This window comes from Phoenix dactylifera, chromosome 1, assembly GCF_051530095.1.
Source record: "Phoenix dactylifera cultivar Ajwa chromosome 1, Ajwa_hap1_PhDact_Kaust_v1.1, whole genome shotgun sequence".
NCBI classification, from domain to species: domain Eukaryota; kingdom Viridiplantae; phylum Streptophyta; class Magnoliopsida; order Arecales; family Arecaceae; genus Phoenix; species Phoenix dactylifera.
Window position 1 is genome coordinate 42,479,895 of NC_143190.1, and position 24,100 is coordinate 42,503,994.

General features: G+C 42.9%; 2 protein-coding genes across 6 annotated transcripts in view; both read left to right on the plus strand.

Annotated features, from left to right (window-relative positions):
- The window catches only part of LOC103719334 (protein TIC 20-I, chloroplastic-like), a 46,840-nt gene extending 38,996 nt beyond the window's left edge, over positions 1 to 7,844 (plus strand). For 3 of the 4 annotated variants that reach the window (XM_089923801.1, XM_026809346.4, XM_088701828.2), the window contains exons 3-5: positions 1,495 to 3,981; positions 4,833 to 5,076; positions 7,140 to 7,429. In XM_089923801.1, the coding sequence (XP_089779927.1) occupies positions 1,495 to 2,147 (653 nt within the window). In that variant the 3' untranslated portion in view covers positions 2,148 to 3,981; positions 4,833 to 5,076; positions 7,140 to 7,429. Of the gene's footprint in view, positions 1 to 1,494; positions 3,982 to 4,832; positions 5,077 to 7,139; positions 7,430 to 7,589 lie in introns of those variants that run through there. The other variant, XM_089923800.1, reaches the window with a different exon arrangement.
- Positions 3,852 to 23,850, plus strand: LOC103719333 (uncharacterized). 2 transcript variants are annotated; one of them, XR_016395689.1, is made up of 5 exons: positions 3,852 to 3,981; positions 4,822 to 5,058; positions 7,140 to 7,230; positions 22,958 to 23,271; positions 23,357 to 23,850. XR_016395689.1 is itself a non-coding variant. In XM_089923813.1 (4 exons), exons 2-3 carry the CDS (start codon positions 4,834 to 4,836, stop codon positions 7,194 to 7,196), a joined length of 282 nt encoding a protein of 93 aa, XP_089779939.1. In that variant the 5' UTR covers positions 3,852 to 3,981; positions 4,822 to 4,833; the 3' UTR covers positions 7,197 to 7,230; positions 7,590 to 7,844. The 2 variants fall into 2 exon arrangements, 1 of the variants encoding a protein (XP_089779939.1); XM_089923813.1 differs by lacking the exons at positions 22,958 to 23,271; positions 23,357 to 23,850 and adding an exon at positions 7,590 to 7,844.
- The last annotated feature ends 250 nt before the right edge of the window (positions 23,851 to 24,100 follow it).

Sequence of the window (24,100 nt, forward strand, 5' to 3'; positions counted from 1 at the left end):
CGGTTTCTTCTCCCCTCTTGGGTGGTAGAGAGAGAAAAGGAGGGAGGGGGTTGAATGGCTGCTGTGCCGTGATGTTGCAGTTGCAGCTTCGGTGCTCACTTGAAGGGGGAGATGGTCTTTAGCAAAAGAAAAGGAGGGTAGAGAAAGAGAAGGAGGGAGGGGGGGTTAATGGTTGCTGTGCCGTGATGTTGCAGTGGCTGCTTGGGTACTCACTTGAAGGGGAGATGGTGGGATGGGACTTTTATTAATTAGATGAAGTGAATTTCCCATAATGACCCTACTTTCTCTTATAGAGAGGTCCCTTTCTGGACAAATTCTTTGACCGTGAAGCGCCATGGGATGACCTTTTCCTATTCTGCTCTTGCTTCACATGGTAAACAGTATTGCCAAGAACAGTTTCATGGGCCCTTTTTTTTTAAGTATTTTTTTTTTAATATTTTCATTCAAGAATTATATTGAACTGAAGAGGCTTTTTGTCTACCTTTATTAGATTCATGGATCTTTGTTGAAATAGTATACTTGACTGCAATCTATTTCCATAACATTTTTTTAAATATTTTATATTTATTAAAAAAAATATTATTTAAAAAAGAGAGGCCTCATTTACTGAATTCGCCTTAGGTCCCCAGATGTATTGGGCCGCCCTTGCCTTTATTGGTCCAGAACGCTTTAGGATACTATTTACAAGTATAGGGAAATAAAGCTGAAGATACGCAAGTTGTATGTCATCGCTTAATTATTTATACCATAAATATATCTATTCATGATAAACAAGAGTTATTCATAATAAATACTTCCTCGTGAAACCATGATTTCCCACCCTTGCCTTGGCCTTTGATAAATTCATGGGCCAGTAGAAACCGACCAATGTAAGGCACCTATTGATAAAGGCACTTTTGTTCAAGGAGATAGACTTAATCAAACGCTTCCTCATTCAAGGGCAAGGGTGCTATTAGTGCCTTTGTAAAATCTACAAAGCAAGCTTGAGGTCTTAAAATCAGATAGCTGTATGATTCGTTGCTCCCTATCTCTGAGTGGTAAAATTCACTTTATTCACTTCAGTAACATGTTGGTTATATGGAAAATTTGAGGTTGCTTTTCTGTTCTACCTAAAAGTTTCATGAAAGCATACAAGGAAAACATCCAGGTCAAGGCCTTTATTCCCCAGCATCCCGAACACAAATCTCCTTACATTGTTGTCGATAGTTAAGGATATATTTCATTAGATAACACTTGCATTTCATGGTCCAAAATTAACATCCAAAGGCAAAACGAAAAAAAAAAAAATCTTTCACATGTGAATTTGATTGCTATCCTTCAAGTTGGTCTATCAGCATCGCAAGATAAAAGGCTGCAAGCCTGCAAGTTTGTTTGAAGTCTTTCTGGTAGTTGATATGATGTGGGTCAACTGGTAAGATGAGTCGAGTTCTGGATGTCATTTCTATTCTACTGATTGTGGCTTTCTGGTCTTATTTGTTGTGATTCACATGGCAGGAGGCCCCATTCTACACCTTTCTGGGGCATCAGCTTCGTTTCTAAGAGGAGACCATGGTTCTGTTGCACAAATAATGCCTTTGTTGAACAGGCACAGCAAGGTGTGGCCTAGAAGCTCGGTGGTCTGTAAAGCATCCAAGAGTTTCTTTAGCTATCCACAAATGACCAGTAAGCCCAAGTGGTGGTGGAGGACCTTAGCTTGTATTCCGTATCTCCTGCCTCTCCACTACGTATGGTTTTATGCTGATACAGTGTACCAACTCCACCACATCCTTGAAGACTTTGAGTTCCTAACAAGCCCTTTCCTTGATACCATAGCGCTGTTGCCCAACTGGTTCATGATGGTGGTTCTGTATGTAGCTTACCTTGGGGTGGTGAAGAGGAAGGAGTGGCCACACTTCTTGCGGTTTCATGTCACAATGGCATTGCTCCTAGACACAGCCCTTCAGGCCATGGCTATTGCATGTGGTTGGATGCCGAATGCTGTATACCGTGGTATGCTTGGGACGTATTTCTGGGCTACAGTTGCATATGTACAGATGTATACGGTGCTTGAATGTATGAGGTGCGCGCTTGCAGGCAAGTATGCGGACGTCCCGTTTGTGTCCGATGCGGCATATTTTCATACGGATTTGCTTTTGTTTGGATTATAGCATGTTTTTTTTTTTAATTATTTCTTGTCTCGAGACAGTAATAGTTGAAGATATCCTATTTGTGTCCTGCAGACATGTTTCCATTTGGATTATAGCCTTCCTTCTTGTCTCTAGATAGTGATACTTGATTAATGTCATGGGAAGTATTTAAGGAACAAAAAATTCTAATGATGCAGTGAGAGTTGAGTATGAGGTCCAATTTGGGTTGAATGAGCTTTACAAGGACAAGCCTTATCGGGCTAAAAATATTGATTGGAACAATCGTAGAAGTGCTTATTTTGTTTACTCATATATTGAGGGACTTGATGTGCTTATTTGGTTATCGGGCTAAAAAAATTGAATGGATGCATTCGTTTCATGTAATCTTAAATATTCAAATTTATGGATTAATTTTGCTCTCTGGGAGAGAATAAAATTGACTGCAAACTCTCTGTCTGGGTCTGTGCTTGTTTCACTCTTCGTCTAAAATTTTGCTGATTTTCTTGAAGATGTGCTAAAAGTAATTGATGGCTTTCCCTAAGACTGAGCTCTCTTGCAATCAGGAGAGCTATTTTCGATTTAAACATCCAAAGTGGAGGTGAATTGAATCAATACAGCATATTCACTAACTCGGTGTTAAATTCTTGCACTAGGTGCATGCAAAAGACTGATACATTATGATTAAGTTTCATATTGTGGACATTCCCAAGCTGCGACTGAAGAGAGCATTGCAGTAACTTGGCTTTTTGTTGATTCCTTTGCAGGCCTTTAATTAGTAATGCATAATCTCAATCAATCAGCCTTCCTGTCTTAAAGTGAAATATTGATAGATTCCGTTGAAACATTTCATTCATCTCTTCCCGCATGGTGTTGGAATGACCTATACTATGCAACTCTTTTTTGGAATCTGCTGATCAGTGTCCGTTACACATCGCCAAGATTATTTTGTTGGTTTGCTCTTGTTTTAAGCAGCAAAGGTAGACATTGAGGAGCATCGAGTCCACAGTTTCTTTCGTGTCTTGGTCAAATGTAAACTAGTATCTCGCTCGTCAACGGTGAACTAATCTTGGCATATGGTGGGACTGGACTAGTTGTCTATAGAATATGGCTCGAATTGTGCCGAGGAAATCTTTGGCTTTCTGGAAATCGGGTGCTTACCAATATTTGCATTACTAAACATACAGGGAGCCATTGCCTGCAGAATATATTTTGCACCGCAAAAAATTGGACAATCTCGATGGTTGCCATATCATTCAATCATAGAAACGGACTGCTATCAAGTAGGACCCGCAGTTGCATACTATACATGGAGGTGCTTAACATTTGAATGTTGAACAGCCGTGGCGGCTATTGAGATTGTACAGCTTTTTACGTTGCAAAACATGCATGCAGAAGATCTTATCTTATCTTATCATGCCGGCTAATTTGACAAGTATGAGCAAGCCTCCACGAAACTGATCTGCAGGGACTAGTTTGTCAATTGGAAGATGGTCTCGGCAAACTGACTGCCGGCACCAGTTGAAACTTGTTTTGTTTTACGAAATATGAACCCGGAGTCTCGGTAACCATCCTCGGGGACTTGTATCTACCTCTGACGCCATGTCGGGACTAGTTGAAATACATGAACTAGTCTCGGTAAAGGAATTGCCGGAAGTAGTTGAGACCTGTCTCTAGCCGGGCCTAGGTCGGGTTTAGGTTGAGGCACGTAGACTACGGGCCGGGCCAGGTCGGCGGCATCCCCGTTTCTTTCTTTTCCCTCCCAACTCTTTCGAGAGGTTTCTTCTGGAAAGTAGAGGAAGACTGGAAGAGGGGAGGGCACGGCGGAAGGGGAGAGGAAGAAAGAGGCGCAGTTACTGTAATTTTCTTAACCTTCTCTTTTCTTTTCTTTCTTTTTTTTCTTGTTTTCTGTTTTCCGTTTCAGAAATTTTCGATATCTACTGCGCTTCTTCAAGAATTTGGGTTATATTTGTGTGTGTGTTGTTAGGGTTTTTGAAGGAACGAAGATTTTGTTCTTATTTATTCATGTCATCTGCTGTGAAGTTTCGGCTAATTGTAATGTTATGGCATTAATTCTGTAAATTCCTTAATAGGTTGCTTAATTGATTCACGGAACCTTCAGATTTATCGTGGATTGGGTGAAATCCGATAGTAATTGGCAGGTTCTAGGGTTTCTTTTATTTTGAAAAATATTTTTATTTTATTTTATCGTACGGTTGGCTAAAGAAATTATCGTACGGTTGGCTTTGAATGGTGGATATCGTCCTATATTTAGTTATCGAAGATTTTGTGGTCTTTTTCTTTAACATGTTGGTTTCGGTGTAATCTTTACAATAATCTCTTTTGCCGGTGAGAAATGGAGTTGGATAGTACATAATTTACAACTGATTCCTAAGGGCGCGCGCGAGAGAGAAGCAAATTTTACTTTTCCCCCCTCGAAACCTATATACTGAACTTCTTCCATCTTCGTTTGAGAACTTGCTTGCCAATTGCGCATTCTATGCCGCAATTTTAACTTTAGATCATCGCTAACTTCGTTGTAAAAGACCTCTCCAGCTTGAGAGTTTAAGATTACCTGGTTGGATATAAGGACTCGACAGACGTTTGCTCTTTTGCTTCACTGCCTTCTTGGTGGGTTTTTTTTGTTTGATCGACCCTTTGAAGGTAAGGAACTCTGTTCTGACCTATATCTGTGTAGGTTGGGTTCAGTATGGATCAGGTAGATCATCTTAAGGGCTGCACTGACGTTGGCCTCTCTAAAGATGGTATGAGGAACTCTGGAGGAGCCAACAAATGGAGTGGAACAGCATATGAAGAAAAGAAAGCTGCCGTTCAAGCTGAAGTGGCTAGAGTCAACCAACTTCCTTCCAATAGCAGCTATGCAGTACATCGCATGCGGGTGCTGAACAAACTTTTACATCTTATGTCCATTCAAGTGAGAACTTCTTCTTCAGTTAAGCTTTGTCTTTTATTTGATCAATTTGTCATGCTTTCCTGCTTTTACATAACTTAAATACAGCTGTTGTGATGCTTGCTTGTATCTATTGTTTAGATATGGTATTACTTGGACATGATTGCTGGCTTGATTCTGTCACTTGTTTGCATCTCAAATAAGCTTTGGAATAATCGATGATTTGAAGTATAAACTATAAACCACTATTAGGATATTTAAACGTCTCAACTTAAGTATTTGAGTACGTGACATGTTCTGCAGCTTAGGAAGACATTCTGGATTTATATATGAAATTTGGATGTTGAAACATCTTTTGCTCTATTTTGGATCCATATTGTTTCATTTTTCTACATAATATTCACCAAAACATGTGAAACCAAAATCCGATGTTTTTTGGACCAAAACCATTAACATGATCACAGATTAATTTCAGTAGGTCTGCATGAAGTTATTTCAGACTGTAGGCTAACTATTACTGCCTAAACATGAAATTTTAACCTTGATTGGTCTATAGCATATGAAAAATGGTTTCTGTATGCAAAGGAGTGGAATATGTTGTTTTGTTGAAGTTGGTCTAAATTTTACTTGACAAAAATTTAGCATATTACATATTGTTAATACATGCCCACGGTCAGTCATGTTAGTTGAAAGGAGCCCGGTATTGCTCTTGCATTCTTTTCCTATTTGCAACCCTTAAATTCATGCGGCATTCCAATGTGGTCTTTTACATAGCATATGCAGGTTTCCTGATTTCATGTACAGTTGTAACTGTTACCTTATTATGTTGATCCATGAATATCAAAACATAAAATTTCAACAATCTTACTGCACCATATCATGAAATAGGTTAATGGAATTGGGGGAAGAAGTTTCTGGCCTTTATAGTAGTTTAGGTATAAGATTGAATATTTCTAAGATACGGGAATGATTAGAAATACTTGTATATGAGGTAAATTAATGCAATAATGGAAAAACTTTGACCATGATTAATTATTAGTTGAACTATTGAAGCATAATGTTTCAGTTGTTAACTTGTTGAATGACTGAAACACAAAGCGACAACTATTGGGCATTTCTTGTGGACTATTTAGCAAGTAGTAGCATGAAATGAAAATATAGCCTGGCCTACTTTAGTATGTTATATCCATGTCCACACATAATCTTGTTCGAAAAATCAGCATTTTTGACTTGTTCATGTCATTGCTTATGCAACATATATTTTGACCCACAAATTGATTTCTCCCCTCCTACCGTGCAAATTAATTTGACATTTAGAATTCCTCACCCCCCCCCCCCCAAATTATTAATTGTCAGATATTTTTACCCACCTATTAAAGCAACATATTCTACTTTATTGACAAGGAGATGTCAATATTTGGTATATTTTTGGAATTCTTTATTATTAGCATTCTTATTCTAAATTAGTCCTTTGTTGGACATCTATAGGACTTTCTTCCACGCCAAAGTGGTCTAATGTCTGAAGCTATCAATATACAAGAACTGAAATGTGAAAAAAAAAAATCCACTTTGCTTTTTCACGACATAATAATACATCAAAATAAGTTTTAAGTTTGCTGCCTAGAAGCAGAATTTACTATCTTTTTTCTCCTTTAGACTCGCTATAGTTATGTTAACTGAAGTTCCAAATGGATTCTTTATAATCTCAAGTAGTTGCCTTCATTCTTTTGGGGTTATTTCTTGGAATTCTGAACCAGTTTTTGGAGAATCAAACATGCATGCTTCTGAGATAAAATTCTTGGAACTTGATATTTCTCTAGCATTTAGAATGTTGGTGTAACTAGGACAGGAAGGATCAAAGTGCTTCAAACTTTTTGACAACCCATGGGTATTAAGCGGGAATTAAGACGGTGCATTTAGCCTCCTTAGTTACCATTACTGGCTACTATTGTAGTTGTTTTCAGAGGTGATTCTTTATAAACACAAACTGCTGCCGCCGATGTATAGACATGCTATATTGGGAGTTCAAAGAGTAAAGTTTGATGCATCCATTTCTTGGTTGTATCTGATGCCTCTCTTTTCTTGTACCCTTTTCTTCTTTACAGATGACTGCCTCTCAGGAAGAGGAGTTGGAACTTCTTTTTGCAAGCCTTTCTCTGTGAAAATAATGAGGAAGAGCATCATATCTACGCACTGGTAAGTTCTAACCCGGTTATCTGCATTAGTCTCTAGTGGTAGTCTCATCTTATTTTGAAAGAAGTGATATGATAGGGCTGCAAATAGTGTTCACCATTGTAAATAATTCCTACTGATTGCCGATTTTTGTATCTTACCGGTTGTTATTTCAATGCTTGATCTCTCCAAAATTATTGACAAATTATGCAACTTGCTTAAAGCGACTCCCTGCAATTTCTTAATGTTAAATCTTGGTTTGCTCCTTGACCCTCCTCCAGGTGTATGGAACTTGATTGTCCTGTGAGAATTTTAAAATTGTGGTTCTATGACCGCTATAAAAAATAGCACTACATTTAAATGGTGATTGTTTTCTTCTGCAGATGGGAAATAGCTTTCTTTTCTCACCATGAGAGGATGGAAGATACTGTAACATATGAGAGCGCGTATATGGTGTGCCCAGCATGGAATGCCTGTGCTTGCGGTGTTTTGTGATGCTTTTCCTTCTCTGTATAGAGTTCAGCGAGCGGTAAACTGTTTTGTGCTCATACAACAACAAAAATATGCTTATTTCTCAGCTTTCAAGCTTTTCCTTATTATATTCGTATAAAAATTAAGGCCTCTTCTTTTCGGCTTCATCTTCGTTTAGATAGCTCTTTGGGCTTGAAGTTGTCAGGAAATGGAGAATTTTTTACGAGTTTGAAAAGCATAGTCTCTGAACATGTTCAGTAGTATTTCACAGTTCATGCACGTCAGGTGCATGTCGAGGTGTTGTCTTAGTTTGCACCAATTAGTTGTTCTAGCGTTTTTACTTCTCTAAAAAAGGAATAGAAAAAAAAAAGGAAAAGGGAAAGGTGAAATCGTGATGCCAAAGGGCAACAATTACATTCAAGTCGCAGGTCATGGCCATTCAGTGATTCACGAGAACAAATATTTTTGATTTGTGAAAAGCCTTAGTGGTCCATTACTTCAGTGCTCAAAAGCAATGGGAAAGGTTTTAGAGGAGAAACTTCAGCAGAAGGAGAGTGACAATTGTGCATTGAAGTATCCAATTATCTCCAAAGTTTCCCTTCTTTTATCTTGGCCAGAGTGAATGAGATCCCAGTTCATCACTAGAATTTAAACAAGTTATTCATGAAATTTGAAGTCCGAATGGATTACACGCTTACGTAAGTAATAACTTCAGGGCTCGTTTGGTTTGCGGGAAAAGAAGGGGGGAAAGTGTGGTCAACGGGAAAGTAATGAGATGCCTCTTGTTTGGTTGGAGTTTTCAAAGGAGAGAGAAGGGAAAGTTGTATTTCCATGGGAATGTGATTCCCACATTTCATGGGAAAGTCTTTCCCATGAGAAACATGGGAAAGTTACTTTTCCATGAGGCGGGAATCACTCCATTTTTACTTTTTCCCAAAAAGTCCCTTCAGCATTAAAGAAGCATCAAAGAGGCATTAAAAACCTAATTTTTATTAAGGGCATAATAGGAATTATATATAACTTTCCTAGAAAAGTAGATGGCTAACCAAACATAAGCACCTTGGAAATTTGTCACTTTCCCATTGTCAACCAAACATGCCAAAAGTACTTTCCTAGGCATCCTCTTCCTAGGAATTTGTTTCCTAGGAAGGAAAATGCTTTCCGCGAACCAAACGAGCCCTCAATAGTTTAGAGCGGTAGGGTGCTTTCAGTAGAAAATAACTTATTATATTTAAGATGCATGGACATAGGGTGTGAACAAGAAATCTAAAATTTCAGATACTTATTATTATCACTTCTGTTTTTAATTTTTATTTAAAAAATAAAATTATAGAAATAATGATAAAAATGTATGTGGTGTTTAGGGGTGGCAAAATACGATCCGACTCGCCAATCCGATCCATGTTTGATCTGCCATAAACATGTTTGGATTTGGTCTAAATAGGTTCGGGTCGTAAACAGATTGATCTGTTTAACTTGTTTATTAATTGGGTTGGATACATATTTTCGATGTCTGATCCGTTAAATCCATTTAATATATGGGTCAAGTTGGATCAGATGATCGTTTACCCGTATAACATGTTTAACTATTGGGTTGATAGATAATCATTTAACCCGACCCGTTTACCCGTATATATTATATACTGGAAAAAAGAAGGCCACATCATGCTTTCCAACTTCAACCTCTCCCTCCAGTCTACCCCCTCCCCCATCCTCGAGCCTACTGCCACCGACCCCTTCAACGGTGCCGCCGACCCCTCCTGCCTCCCTGACCGCTTCTTCCGCCCTCGCAAGCCGGCCTCCTCCCTCCCCTCCTGCAGGTTCTCTCATCGAGCCGGTCGTCGCCCGATTTTGCTTCTTCATCGACACCCACGAGGTCATCACCCACGAGGTTGCCACCGATCGCTCCCACGACAGCGTCGTCGATTGGTGGGCCACGGCGTCCTCTACGAGCTTCTCTACGGTCGGACCCCTTTCATCAAGCCCAGCAACGAGGCCACCCTTCGCAACATCAAGCAGCCCTTCGCCTTCTCCCTGGCTGGCGGCCCGGCCGACTCCACCGTTCTGCTCATCAGGAGATAAGGACCCAGCCTCCCGGTTCGGTTCGATACGTGGAGCCGCCGACGTCAAGGCCCACCCCTTCTTCAAAGGCTTGAACCTAGCTCTCCTACGCTCCTACCGCCCCCTGGTCATCCCCCCACTCTCCGAATCGGATCCGAAGACTGAGAGGTATGAAATCCTAACTCTAGATCTATGCTTTTTGCGCCTACATTTCGCCTTGTTCCACATTTCTGTTGTGATTTCCCGTCAGATTTCGGTGAGAGAGTCTTAGAAGTGTGAATTTGTTAGGGTTTCTATTTCGATCGCGACCTGTTGCAGGCAATGCCCGCTTTTTGGATGCTACTTCCCCCCGATCTGGCGTTTTCCTGAAGCATTTGAAGTGGATTGTTGTTTTGATGGCGGATTTTGGATTCTTGCCTCTTGATTGTTGTTTATTAAACATGTTAAACGGGTCGGATCGGGTTACCTGTTTATTAAACATGGTAGGTTTGGGTTGTAATTCCTGACCTGTTTAATAAACAGGTTGGGTTCAAGTTTATAATTTTCTGATCCGACCTGCATCTGACCTGATCCGTTTATATCCGACTCGAACAGATTGTCACCCCTAAATTGTTGTTATTATTATCATTATTATTATTTTATTTTTAAAAAAGTTATTCTCATTATTAAAAAATGGTAAGAAATTTTTATTTTTACTATTTTTAAAAACAAGTCATATCTTTTACCGGCTCTACCATCATTATTACTACCGTTGTTGCTATTATTGCCTCTACCATCTTTCTTATCACTACCATCTTCAACACTTCCACCACATCACCACTGTCGCCTAGGTCTACATCACCATACATCATCGTTGCCACCATCACAACATTAGTGCCTACATCACTAGCGCTACCGCCATTATACAGTCATCGCCCCTATTGTCTTCTCCATCACTATCATCATCAAGACTTAAAATTTTTAATTAATTAGCTATAGTAAATATATTTATATTTAAAAAATCATAAAAATAGTAGAAATAAATTCTTTTTTTATTTTTTTTAAAAAGCCAAACGGTACCTCGGCAGATGGAAAGGTAACCATGCAACAAATATCTTGCCCATTATTCTTGTATGTAAAAGTCATATGTAGAGCTAACACGATTTTGAGAACTAGTTATTATCAATTAACCAACATATAAGAAATATTTACAAGCAAGGGTTGAAGTCTCAGTGGGATAAGGGGCATCCTGGCCGTCCTATCTTGTAAGATAATGGGACTTGAGATGAGTGCGGGACCTTGAAAACCATGTCTTTAGGCCATCCTATACATCCCGTATTTATCCTACCCGAGATACTCACCGATACAGCCGTTGCAGCAATCAATTTCCTCACCTCCTTTGTTGCCCATTCCCACAAATCTGAAGTTGAGGATTCAGTATTTGGGGACTTCATTGCCCAACTTATTGGACTCTCCAACGCCGGGCAGGATACGGATTGATTTGGACCCTTTTTTTTTGTATTTTATTTGATTCATCTCGTATCTTATCCGGTTCAAATAAATAATTGTAAATCAATGTAATGTTTGGGAGGGGGGGGGGGGGGGGGGGGGGGGGGGGGGGGGAAGGAGGAAAGGAGAGAGAGAGAGGAAGAGAGAAAAATTATAAAAGATTAAAAAAATATAAACAATATATGTAATAGACAAATTATACTATATTTATATTTTAAAATAATAGTATAAAAAAGTAAAATAAAATATAAAAAAGAGAATATTTTATATTTTTTAAAAATATTATATAAAGATATAAAATATTCTAAGTAAGTTCATCTTTTATTCTTATAAAAATTTAAACAATCTTTCTAACCATCCTAATCCTCTCTAATAGTAGCATTTTCAAACTCAGAAGAATGAATCTCTATATTAATTAAGTGAGCAACAACTTATAAACACACACTCAATAAATTTTACTTATAAGCTTATTTTGTTACACTAAGGTAATCATTCTTCATTGCCATTCATATGAGGCCTAAGTATCAAATTGTAGATGTCGACACTGAAGTATTGAAAGTTAAAAGTGGTTAGTTAGGCGATAAAACTCTGTGCAGTAAACATTACCGTTTTTCATTAAACCGTATTATTTTTACTTTATCAAAGGCTGGTGCAGTATTAATTATGAAAAATTATTGCTTGATAATAAAAAAAAAGAATCTAAAGTAATGTAATAACTCAGAACCTCACCCAAAATGGCTAGCCGGAAGGTATTGTTTGGATTCCTTGATCCTGTATAAGTACCCAAGATCTACCCAGCGAATAACCGATGTAGGACTAAACACACGCCCGCATGGATCCTTACATACTCCTCCCGTTCAAGCCCTGACGTCCTCGTCATGCTAAGGGTTCAAATCCATTCAAATCTAATCACAAACACTACGATCGGTCCGTGGTCAACCTCACTGGATCCGTGCTGCAGTGTCCCCTAGTCCACATAAGTTATGGGTCGGATCCGCTCTAATACCATTTGTAATAACTCAGAGCCTCACCCAAAATGGCTAGCCGGAAGGTATTGTTTAGGTTTCTTGATCCTGTATAAGTACCCAAGATCTACCCAACGAATAACCGATGTAGGACTAAACACACGTCCGCACGGATCCTCACAAGTAACCTGAAAGGCCATAAAAAATTATAGTGTTTGCTTTAAATATCTTGACTTTTAACTGCACTCGTCTAGCCCTAATCTCGTATCCAAGTCAGTATATATGCGCAAATCAGCATGTATTAGAGCATACTATTATTTTAAAGTTTAATTATATTTAAAAAATAAATAAAGTAGTAAAACTTAACAGACATGTTAAGAAAAAAATTTAAAAAATGTTCCAAGCAAATGTTAGAATGAGGCTCGATGTAGAGTGCCCCATTTTATAGAAAAATCTGAAATGCCTCCGTCCTATTAATTCTAAAATATTGCTTGCAAATAAAATATTTAAACTCTACCAGTACTAGAGATGGGCACTGGGCCGGGCCGCCCACGGCCCGGCACGGCACGGCACGAAGCGGGCCGTGCCTGGCACGGCCCGCCAGCTACAGTGTCGGGTCGTGCCTGGCACGGCCCCTTTGAGAGGGCCGTGCTGGGCTAGAGGGTCCTGGCCAGCGGGCCGTGCCTGGCACGGCCCGCTTCGGGCCTGGGCCGGCACGGCCCGGTCTAGGCCCGCGGGCCAGCACGGCACGGCCCATAAGGGCCTGGGCCGGGCTGGCACGCAGGCCTGGCACGGTCCGGGCCTGGGCCCGGCTCGGCCCGATAAAAATTAATGCTTCATAAATTTTTTTAATAAATTAATAAATATTGAACACTAAGAATTTATGATTTATGAATATAAAGCCACCTTAATGGTGGGGGGTTTGGCATAGACCCCTACCAGTTTATTAATTTAAATCAAAATGGTACATGAAGGGATGTTTGGACCTTGGTCTGACCTCTAGAATACAATAAGAAACTAAGAAAGGGCCGAGGTTTGGACCTTGGTCTGACCTCCAGAATACAATAAAAATGTACAATTATAAAAAAATTAAGAAATCTTACTAATCATCAGTGATTCAGTGAATCAGTATTCACTCTTCAGTCTTCAGTCTTCAGTCTTCAGTAGTGTTTGTATCATCATCATCAGAGGATGTTGTATTATGTCCACCTTTATCTTGAAGTCTTGCCTCAGCATCCAGCCAATCCTTGAAGCAGAAAAGCATCTCCACCGTTTCGCCCGTCATCCTACTTCTCTTTTCGTTAAGAACACGCCGACCTGCACTAAAAGCGGATTCCGATGCTACCGTGGACATCGGCACAGCTAAAATATCGCGTGCAATTGCAGACATAACAGGATATTGATTTCTAACACTCTTCCACCAAGATAATACATCTAGATTCTCTATTTGATTTTCATCATATGCAGAATGAAGATCATTTCGTAAATAAAATTCTAGTTCACTACTTAAAGATGAAGAAGATGAAGAGGAACTTGAAGCATGTGTGTGTCTTCTCTGTGCAATGAATGAAAAAATAGATGACGAACGAGAACTACTAGAAGGAGAAATAGAGGTTTGTATTTGTGTTCTAGATCCACGAATTTTTTCATCATATATAGCATAAATATCATAAAGAAGTTTTTTTACCTCATCTTTAGCAGATTCAGCATCTTGATTCATATTTTCAGAGTATGCATCAAGTAAAATTAGCACGCCATTTAATTTAACTTTAGGATCAAATACAGCAGCTAAGTTATGCATAGGACATATCCTGGGCTATTTATAGAAGCCCAAAAAATTTTTTCCCAAAATACCCCTCAATTCAGCCGTTATTGGACTGTTGGGAGGGGTAAAAGGGTCATTTTCACGAAAATAGCCGTTGGAAACGGCTATTTTCCTCCCCCCTCTCCAGACGGGCCATGCCTGGCATGGCCCGTCTGGAGCCGTTACGGGCCGTGCCAGGCACGGCCCGTTTGGAGACGTTGCGGGCCGTGCCTGGCACGGCCCGTTTGCGCCCGTTACGGGCCGTGTGATGGGGACATCAGCTAGGTCCCCATTTTATTTGCATATTTGCTTATTGTTATTTCTGGGTTTATTTGTGTTTAGGGATTTATTTGTGGTTTATTTTATTCTGGGCTTATTTTCATTTTAGGGCTTATTTGTGGGGAATTATTTTATGTAAGGGGTTTATTTTAATTGTTCTTATGTGGCCCTATTTAAAGGGAACTTGTAAGCTGATTAGGGTTTTCAATGCAGAATTAAAAGACTTCTTTCCCCACGTTTCCTCTTCTTCTCTTCTCCTCCCTTCTCCTTCTTCTTCTCCTTCTTCCTCCTTCTCTTCTCCTCTTCTCCTGCTTTCATTTTAAAATTAGTCCGGCATCAACTTGGTATCAGAGCAATCGGTTTTGCTTCTACTGCCAAAGCCCCGATCCATCAACAGTTTTCTTTCCCTCGGTTACCATCAACAACAAGAACAGGCCCCTTTCCTCTGTCAGTCCGCTCACCAAAAAAAAAAAAAAAAAGGGGGGGGGGGTCACTGCCGAGTCTGTGAAGACCCAGATCGACAGCCACCCGCATCCAAACCTTCTTCTCTCTCGGTCTGTGTTTTCACCAGAGCAAAAAAAAAAAAAAAAAAAAAAGGAAGCTCCCCCGTGGCCGAGCAGTTCCACTGTGCCCCTCCCTGCCGCAACCACTTCTTTCCTTCAGATTCCCCGGAGGCCTCCCTGCAGCGCCGCCTCTGGCCCTCCACCGGAGCCTGCAACCGACGCCACCACCACCTCTGCCGCGTCTTCACCATCGTGCCACCACCGGTGTATGGCCGAGCGTCGCCGGATTCCTGGATTTCTGTGGCCGCACGAGTATTACGCCGTACGTCGACCACGGACACCGGAGCGCGTTGAAGGACCGCGTGTGACTCCCGCTGCCGGAAAGAGGAAGAGCGTCGCCGATCTGTTGGCCACCTTGTCCCTCGGCACTGTCGACGCACCCGCCGACCACCGCGCGCAAGATTCCGGCCGCCACCACGACCAGCCACCGCCTGTCGCCGCCGACAACGGAGCCACCGTCACATTGCCGTTCGGCCGTTCCGCAACCACCACCGAAGCGGCCGGAACGCCCTCCCGAATCGTTCGGGAGGTTGAAGAAGGATACGGGTGGTAACGGGTAAGTTCTAAACCCGTTACCCCAAACCCGTTAACCCGGGTTCACATCCAGTAAGTAAAAAAAAAAAAAAAAAAAATCCCGTAGGATCACGTGACCTGCACGTGTTTCAAAAAAAAAAAAAAAAAAAAAAAAACTTACCTCTGTTTCTGTCGAACGGAAACCCTAGGGTTTCCGCCGCCGACGCCACTGCCGCCGCCCCTGCCGTGCCATCTCTGCCGCCGACGCCTTCTCCTCCGTCAACCGAGCCGCGCCGCCTCGCCGCCGTCGTCCGCGCCGCTCCCGCGACCGCCTGATTGCCACCACCGTCCACTCGGCCGCCTCCCTCTCACGGTCAGCCACAGCGACCATCGCCGAGTCGCCGCCGCCGTTGCCGAGCCGTGCCACCTCCGCCGGGCTCCGCCTCCACCGAGCCTCGTCCGCCGCCGCCGCCGTGTCCGCCGTCACTGCCGTCGTGTCCGCCTTCACTGCGACTCGAAGACGTCTCCCGTGAACGGCACCGGACCCACGCCATCCTCGCCACCGCCACCCCGAGCACCACCACAGCACCTCCCCGACTTCGGCCGCCATCCCAACCGTCGCCTCCCTCATCTTCTCTCCCACTCTGCCTTCCCCCCCCCCTGGCCCTCCATCCTTCCTACACGAACCAAGGCCAGCAGCTCCAATCCCACCGACTCAGCTCCACCCCAGCAGCTTTTGCTCCCGTCTTGGCCCAAGCCCGTGCGCCATCATTTAAGCGCGGTCCAGGCCCAAGCGGCTGCAGGTCCGATCTCAGGCCCAAACCAGATTGCTCATCAGCCCATTTCAACAGCCCAGGAAGCCTTGTACTGTAAATGCAGGTCCATAACTCCAGCTAGCTCTACCCGGCGCCAACTTCGTGTCCGAGACTCCACGAGCAGACGATTCTGGTCAAGTGCATTCACCACAGGTAATAGGTTCTTCCTACTTTGGGGCTTGCTTATCTAAATATGTTCTAGTTCTCTTGCATGACAGCCTTATTTTGAAACTTATTTTCTTGTCAAACTGCAAAATCTAGAACATTTTCCACCACACCCGTCCTACCCACCAATTAAATCTAAATATTAAATTAGCACACCTTAGTGTCAGGACATCATCAACATCCATAGATCAGATTACTTTCAGACTTTGAATGACCGTAAAACGTGTTTGCAACCTAACCTCTTATAGTGACTAATTTTCTACTTTAATTCCGAAATAACCAAGGTACAAATTAGTAACATTTAATTTTAAGTTATTTTTGTGAAAAGTTGCTGATTTCCGAATTCATAGTAGGTTGCATTAGTGGGTTGCATCAGTAGGTTGTCCTGCATTACCTTTAGACAATTAGGGTTCATTAGTAGTATTGCATATCATATCACCAACTAGAGTAGCTCCTGTATGCCCACCCGTAGTGGTAGGGAGTACCTCCTCACTGACTCTCAGACCTCTTCATCCACCATGGACCCCAGAGTCATACAAGATATCCTGGAACAATTAGCTGCAATACGAGCTGATAACGACGAATTCAAACGTGAGATCCGTGCCCTAGTACAACACCCTAGGACTCCGGAACCATCATCCCCAATCGCAGCTTACCCCGAGTTTGGTTTGACCACACCGCCTGCAGCTTTTCCCCATCCCCCTAGGAACCAACATCATCCTGATCACCAGCGCGATCTTGACGAGAGACTACTTCGTACCGTGCGAGTAGAAGCCCCCACATTTGCTGGTCAATTAGAGCCGAGCGTGTACCTTGATTGGAGAGCAGCCATGGATAATTATTTTGAGTGGTATGATATGACTGAAGATAGAAAAGTACGGTTTGCCAAAATGAAGCTTATTGGGCAAGCTCACTGGTACTGGCATAACGTTGAACATCGGCGTGAGACCCAGAGGCTTCCACGCATCACCACGTGGGAGGATATGAAAGAGAAACTGAATGAGAAGTATCTGCCATTCTCTTACCGACAACGCCTTATGGATAGGTGGCAGAAACTAACTCAAGGAACTTCAACTGTTGCCGATTACATTGCACAATTTGAGGAGTTTCACATGAGGTGTGGTGTAATCGAAGAGGAGACTGTTACTCTTTCTAGGTTTCGGGCAGGACTCCGTGAGGAGATCCAGAAAGAATTGATCCTCCGAGAGATTACTACCCTTAGCCAGGCATACCAATTGGCTCAAGATGTGGATAGTTTTTTACGAGTCCCTGTGGTGAGACGTACCGACTCTCGGTTCGTACCCCCAGGAGCCCGACCTAATCAAAGCCATCTCCCACAACCCAGACCACTCTCCAACCATCCTTCACAGCCCGGTTCTAGCCAAACACCGACTAGGACGTTCCCGGTGCCTGTTCAAAGTACATCAACTGATAAAGGAAAAGGCATATTAGGGTCCAACCCGCCCTTACGAAACCAAACCCAGTGTTTCAGGTGCCAAAAGTTTGGCCATATTGCGTCCCAATGTAATGCCAAGACTTATTTAATGACTGAACTGGAAGCAGGAACCCAGGATACTGAATGTGTTGAAGAAGTCTATGAACCAAACATTGAGGATTTTGTAGATGACTTTGGAGACGAAAAGACCGGGTTAGAGTTTGTTCAGACTGAACACCAAAATGAGCCCACTGATAGGAATGACCAAAACCATAGGCTCCATGTGGTGAGGTGCACACTAGCCCAAACAAAGACCGAACAAGACTGGCGAAGAACCTCCCTATTTTATACACTCATTAAGATCAATGGTAAAACATGCAAAATCTTATTTGATAGCGGGAGTTGCATCAATGCCATTGCGTCTGGAGTTGTTTCTCGCCTTGGCCTAAAATCTACCCCTCATCCTAATCCATATAAAGTAGCCTGGGTAGATAAGACGTCCATTTCGGTTTCAGAAAGATGCCTTGTCCCGATTCAATTCCTATCTTATAAAGACGAGATTTGGTGCGACTGCCTTCCGATGGACGTAGGTCAAGTCATCTTAGGAAGACCTTGGTTATACGATAGGGACGTCACACTTCATGGTCGGTCAAATTCGTGTAGTTTTATGTTCCAGGGTCGAAAAATTATATTGAATTCATTGCCTCCTAGAGAGCCCGTACCTGAGAAGAAGAGTGCTACACCACAAAAGAAAGAGTCACTCCACATCATTACTTCGAAAGAGGTAATGAAAGATATCGAAAGCCATTCACCTGTGTTCGCCCTTGTGGCCAGAGTTATTAATGTGGAGTCAAATGTCGAACACCCGGCCGCCGTAGTTCCTCTGTTGGAGGAGTTTCAATCTGTCTTCCCGACTGATCTTCCAGAGGCACTCCCTCCAATGCGTGATATCCAGCACGTAATTGATCTCATTCCTGGAGCGTCACTGCCAAATCTTCCCCACCATAGACTCAATCCAAACGAGCACACTGAACTGAAACGCCAAGTTGACGAACTCGTCACTCGAGGGTATATTCGTGAGAGCTTGAGTCCATGTGCTGTACCTGCACTCCTCACTCCCAAGAAAGATGGCTCTTGGAGGATGTGCGTAGATAGCCGTGCTATCAATAAAATCACAGTAAAGTATCGTTTTCCCATTCCTAGGCTGGACGACCTTTTAGACTATATGTCTGGTGCTACAGTTTTTTCCAAGATCGACCTAAAGAGTGGGTACCACCAGATTCGGATTCGTCCTGGGGATGAATGAAAAACAGCATTCAAAACCAAAGATGGACTCTACGAATGGTTAGTAATGCCTTTCGGATTAACAAATGCTCCAAGTACTTTTATGAGGGTGATGACACAGATCTTTCGACCTTTCTTGAACAAATTTGTCGTTGTATACTTTGATGACATCCTCATTTATAGTCAAACTCAAGAGCTCCATCTTTCACACCTACGGCAGGTTTGTGAAGTCCTGCAGAGAGAAAGCTTCTTTGCAAACCCTAAGAAGTGTGCCTTCCTGACTGATCACGTCACTTTCTTAGGGTTCATAGTATCTTCCAAGGGTGTCTCCGCTGATCCAGAAAAAGTAAGCGCGATAGTCGATTGGCCTGAGCCCAAGACCTTAGCCGAAGTACGTAGTTTTCATGGTCTGGCTACTTTCTATCGTCGCTTCATTGGGAATTTTAGTTCAATAATGTCTCCTATCACAGATTGCATGAAGAAAGGAGACTTTATCTGGACTAAGTCGGCATCCCAAGCATTTAAAGATATTAAGCATAGGATGACCGAAGCACCTGTCTTGCGGCTCCCTGATTTCACTAAGGTATTCGAGGTCGCATGTGATGCCTCTGGCGTTGGCATAGGTGGTGTGTTAAGCCAAGAAGGTCACCCTGTCGCGTTCTTTAGCGAAAAGTTAAGTGACGGCAGGTTGCGTTATTCCACCTATGATAAGGAATTCTATGCGGTAGTGCAAACTTTGCGACATTGGCGACACTATTTGCTACCGCAAGAATTTGTCCTGTATTCAGACCATGATGCTTTAAAGTATCTCAATTCTCAAAAGAAATTAAACTTTCGACATGGCCGATAGATTGAGTTTCTACAAGCCTATACTTTTGTGCTGAAACATAAAGCTGGAGTTGAGAATAAGGCTGCCGATGCGCTCAGTCGACGGATCTTCCTCCTATCCATGATGAGCACTGAAGTAATTGATTTTGAAAGGATCAGGGAACAATATACCACCTGTCCCGATTTTAGTAATGTATACCTGACCTTACGAGATGGAGTAGAGAGAGAGCACGATGATTTCTTTTTACACGATGATTATCTCTTTCGCTCCGACCGATTGTGCATTCCTCGAACTTCTTTGAGAGATTTTCTAGTATGGGAAGTACATGCTGGAGGACTGTCTGGGCATTTCGGGAGAGACAAAACCATTGAGATGGTGGAAAGACGTTTCTTCTGGCCGAGTCTCAAGAGAGACGTGGCCAAGATCGTCGCTCAGTGTCGCACATGTCAATTAGCCAAACAACGTAAACAGAACACTGGGCTTTACACTCCACTACCAGTTCCTGATTGTCCGTGGCAAGATGTTAGCATGGATTTTGTGTTAGGGCTTCCACGTACCTCGACCAAACATGATTCCATTTTTGTAGTAGTGGACCGGTTCTCTAAAATGGCTCATTTTCTACCATGTTCTAAGACTTCTGATGCTTCTTGGATTACGAAACTCTATTTTGACGAAGTCGTTAGACTCCATGGTCTCCCTAAATCTATTGTGTCCGATAGGGATGTTAAATTTATGAGCTATTTTTGGAAAACTCTTTGGCACATGATGGGTGCCAAATTAAAATTTTCCTCTGCCTATCATCCCCAAACTGATGGCCAGACCGAAGTTGTCAACCGAAGTCTAGGGAGTCTTCTCAGATGTCTGGTAGGTGAGCATACTAGGACTTGGGATCTCGTGTTACCAACTGCCGAGTTTGCATATAATAGTTCGGTCAATAGGACCATAGGCATGAGTCCTTTTGAAGTGGTGAATGGTTATAAACCTAGGCAACCCATAGACTTGATCCCCATGTCTCATCAACATAGAGTCTCTGAGTCTGCACAATCATTTGCTTCACACCTGCATTCATTGCATCAGGAGATCAGCAAGCTTATTCACTCTAATAACTTAAAATATAAATCCTTTGCTGATTTGCACCGCCGTTATAAAGAATTAAATGTAGGTGATTCAGTCATGGTAAGAATTAGACCTGAACGACTTCCTTCGGGGACGTTCAAAAAGTTGCAATCTCGTAGTGCGGGACCATTCAAAGTCCTAAAGAAAATCAGTTCGAATGCGTATGTTGTAGATCTTCCTGAAGACTATGGGATTAGTGCGACATTTAATATTGAAGATTTAGTCCCATACAAGAAATCAACATTCATTCCTTCTGACCCTTTTGTTGATACATCCACTGTTGTTGATCACCCTGCTCTAGCACCTGCTAGTGAGCCTCCACCTCCACAGTTTCATGCACGCAGAGAACACATAGAACATATATTAGATGAGCAGGTTATATCTACCAGGAGAGGAAGCTACCAACGTTACCTTGTTCGGTGGAAAGGTCGACCTGAATCAGATGTGTCGTGGATTTCGCGAGCTGAGTTGCAGCGCCTTGACCCGGATCTTCTGGAGCAGTACGACAGCCGCCCCGATTTACCCTCGACGGGGTCGAGTTTTTCTCACCCGGGAGGAGTTGATGGGGACATCAGCTAGGTCCCCATTTTATTTGCATATTTGCTTATTGTTATTTCTGGGTTTATTTGTGTTTAGGGATTTATTTGTGGTTTATTTTATTCTGGGCTTATTTTCATTTTAGGGCTTATTTGTGGGGAATTATTTTATGTAAGGGGTTTATTTTAATTGTTCTTATGTGGCCCTATTTAAAGGGAACTTGTAAGCTGATTAGGGTTTTCAATGCAGAATTAAAAGACTTCTTTCCCCACGTTTCCTCTTCTTCTCTTCTCCTCCCTTCTCCTTCTTCTTCTCCTTCTTCCTCCTTCTCTTCTCCTCTTCTCCTGCTTTCATTTTAAAATTAGTCCGGCATCACCGTGCCTGGCACGGCCCGTGGCGTGCCGTGCCCGGCCCGGCCCACCAATAGAGGGGCCTGGGGCCGGGCCGGGCTGGCCTTCCGTGCTGGACGGGCCGTGCCAGGCACGGCCCGTTTAGTCTTTGGGCCCGGGGGGCCTGGGCCGGGCCGGCCCGGCACGGCCCGTTGCCCACCTCTAACCAGTACCTTAATTTACATGTTTGTGTATGTTTTATTGCTTATGCAAAATATAAGCCTCACAAACAAACAAAGAAGAGAGGGAGTCCGACCAACGGATCTTTAATTCTTTCTTTTCTTTCTTTGTATTCAACAGATTTATGTTCGTTATAATTATGAGAGAGTAAATTTTTTTTTTTATTTTTGCGACCCGGTCCCACTTTTGACTTTAAAATAAATTCTCTTCCATCAGTATACTATTTAATTTTGAAACCATCTCCTTTTTTTTTTTTTTCCCCTTAGAAAAAAGGGTAATGGGGAGAAAGTAACAAGCTCACCCCCATATAGTAGCCTCCATTGGACTTCCACCCCGCCAGAAGAATATGCGATGTGGACAAAAATGACCGTGTGTTGGGCACCCCGACCAGTTTTACTCATATCCTTCCATCCGTGGGCCTGGCTCGGTTACCCTTATGAGCTCTAGCACGAATACCACTTGTGAGTATACCTGGCACCACCGAGGCTACCAGCAGAGCGATACGTTCTTATAAATTTCGTGTCCGAGCAGGGAGCATCCGGTCTCCATAATTTAATTGACGTCCGTACCTTAAATTCGGAACCAGATCACGCTTTTATTGGGCTACTACCTAGTGGTAATCGATGCCACTTTTGATGTTAGAATAAATTCTCTTTTGTCAGTATACTATTTATTTTTGGAACCCGATCCCACTTTTGACTTTGGAATAAATTCTCTTTCTGGAACCCGATCCATTTATATCCTAAACCAAAAAACACGGTTAAGCGGACCGATACGCAGTACGGCGCATTGTTTTCTTTGAAAGTAGCAGCACACCAGAGGTGCCGGTACTCACTTCTTCACTCCCGATTCTATAGAAGGCGCCGATCCCGCTGGGTGTGGTCACTCTCAAAGAGAGAAGAAGAAAGGATGTGGATCTGGGAATCCCTCCGGTCGACGGCGGATACACTCCATCGGAGCCTACCGGATCCTTCACCGGTGAAAGACTTTGGCTGGGGCTTCGCCCAAGCCACGGCGTCCACGGTCTCGGCCGAGGCGATCCGGGCGCGGGATCTCCTCCACTGGGCCGCCGACAAAGCACGCAGCGGGGCACCCGATTTGCAGCAGACCAAACGGATCGCGTGGGATCTCGCCGACTACGGCCTCGCCCACGCTACCAAACCCTACACCGGCGTGATCCTCTCTTCCTTGTTTCCTTATCCCAGCGGATGAACGGTGATGATGTCGATTTTTATTTATTTATTTTATTTTTCAAGCTGGGATTCCGGTTTACCGTATCGTGAAAGAAGGGTGGACGAAGGGTCGATCGGGCCCGGTGGTGCACGTTAAGGAGGAGGAGGAGGAGCTGCAGGACCTGCGGAACAGGATCGCGAGATTGGAGATGGCGATCGTGGACGAGGAGCGACCGGGGCCTCACGGCCGCCGTGCGGCATCGGATCGGGTGTTGGACGGGCTGCTCCCGCATCAGAAGCCGGAGGATGTCATCAGGGTTTACATGATGAAGGGATTCAAAGGTGGAGATTTCATCGACGCCCAGGTGGTCCCGCGTGCTGGAAACGCAAAAAGGACCCCGTATTAGCTTCGCTACAGTGTTACGCCCTCGTATGTGCACAGTGCTGGAAATATATGTATTTCCCGAGCTAGTAACGGTTTACCTTTTTTTAAGTTGGAAATATATGTGGGAAATGTTAGGCTACGTTGACCGTGCTCATAAAATGATATAGTTGTGCGCAAATGCTATGTTGCATTACCCTTCTTCCCTTGGTTATATGAATTTGGATGTCCAGCTGGATAGCTAATTTTGTGGCAGATGATGACTTCTGCTAATGTCTCTAGAGCAATATAAATAATTTGATTTGCATTTTTTTTTTTTTGAAAAGAGCTAGGGCATTTGATGAATCGGACTGGATCTAAGTTGAATATTGAAATTTTACATGCTAGCCTAAACTTGGCTCGGCGGTTTTAGCTCGGGGTATTTGTTCTGACCCTAACCTTCCAAC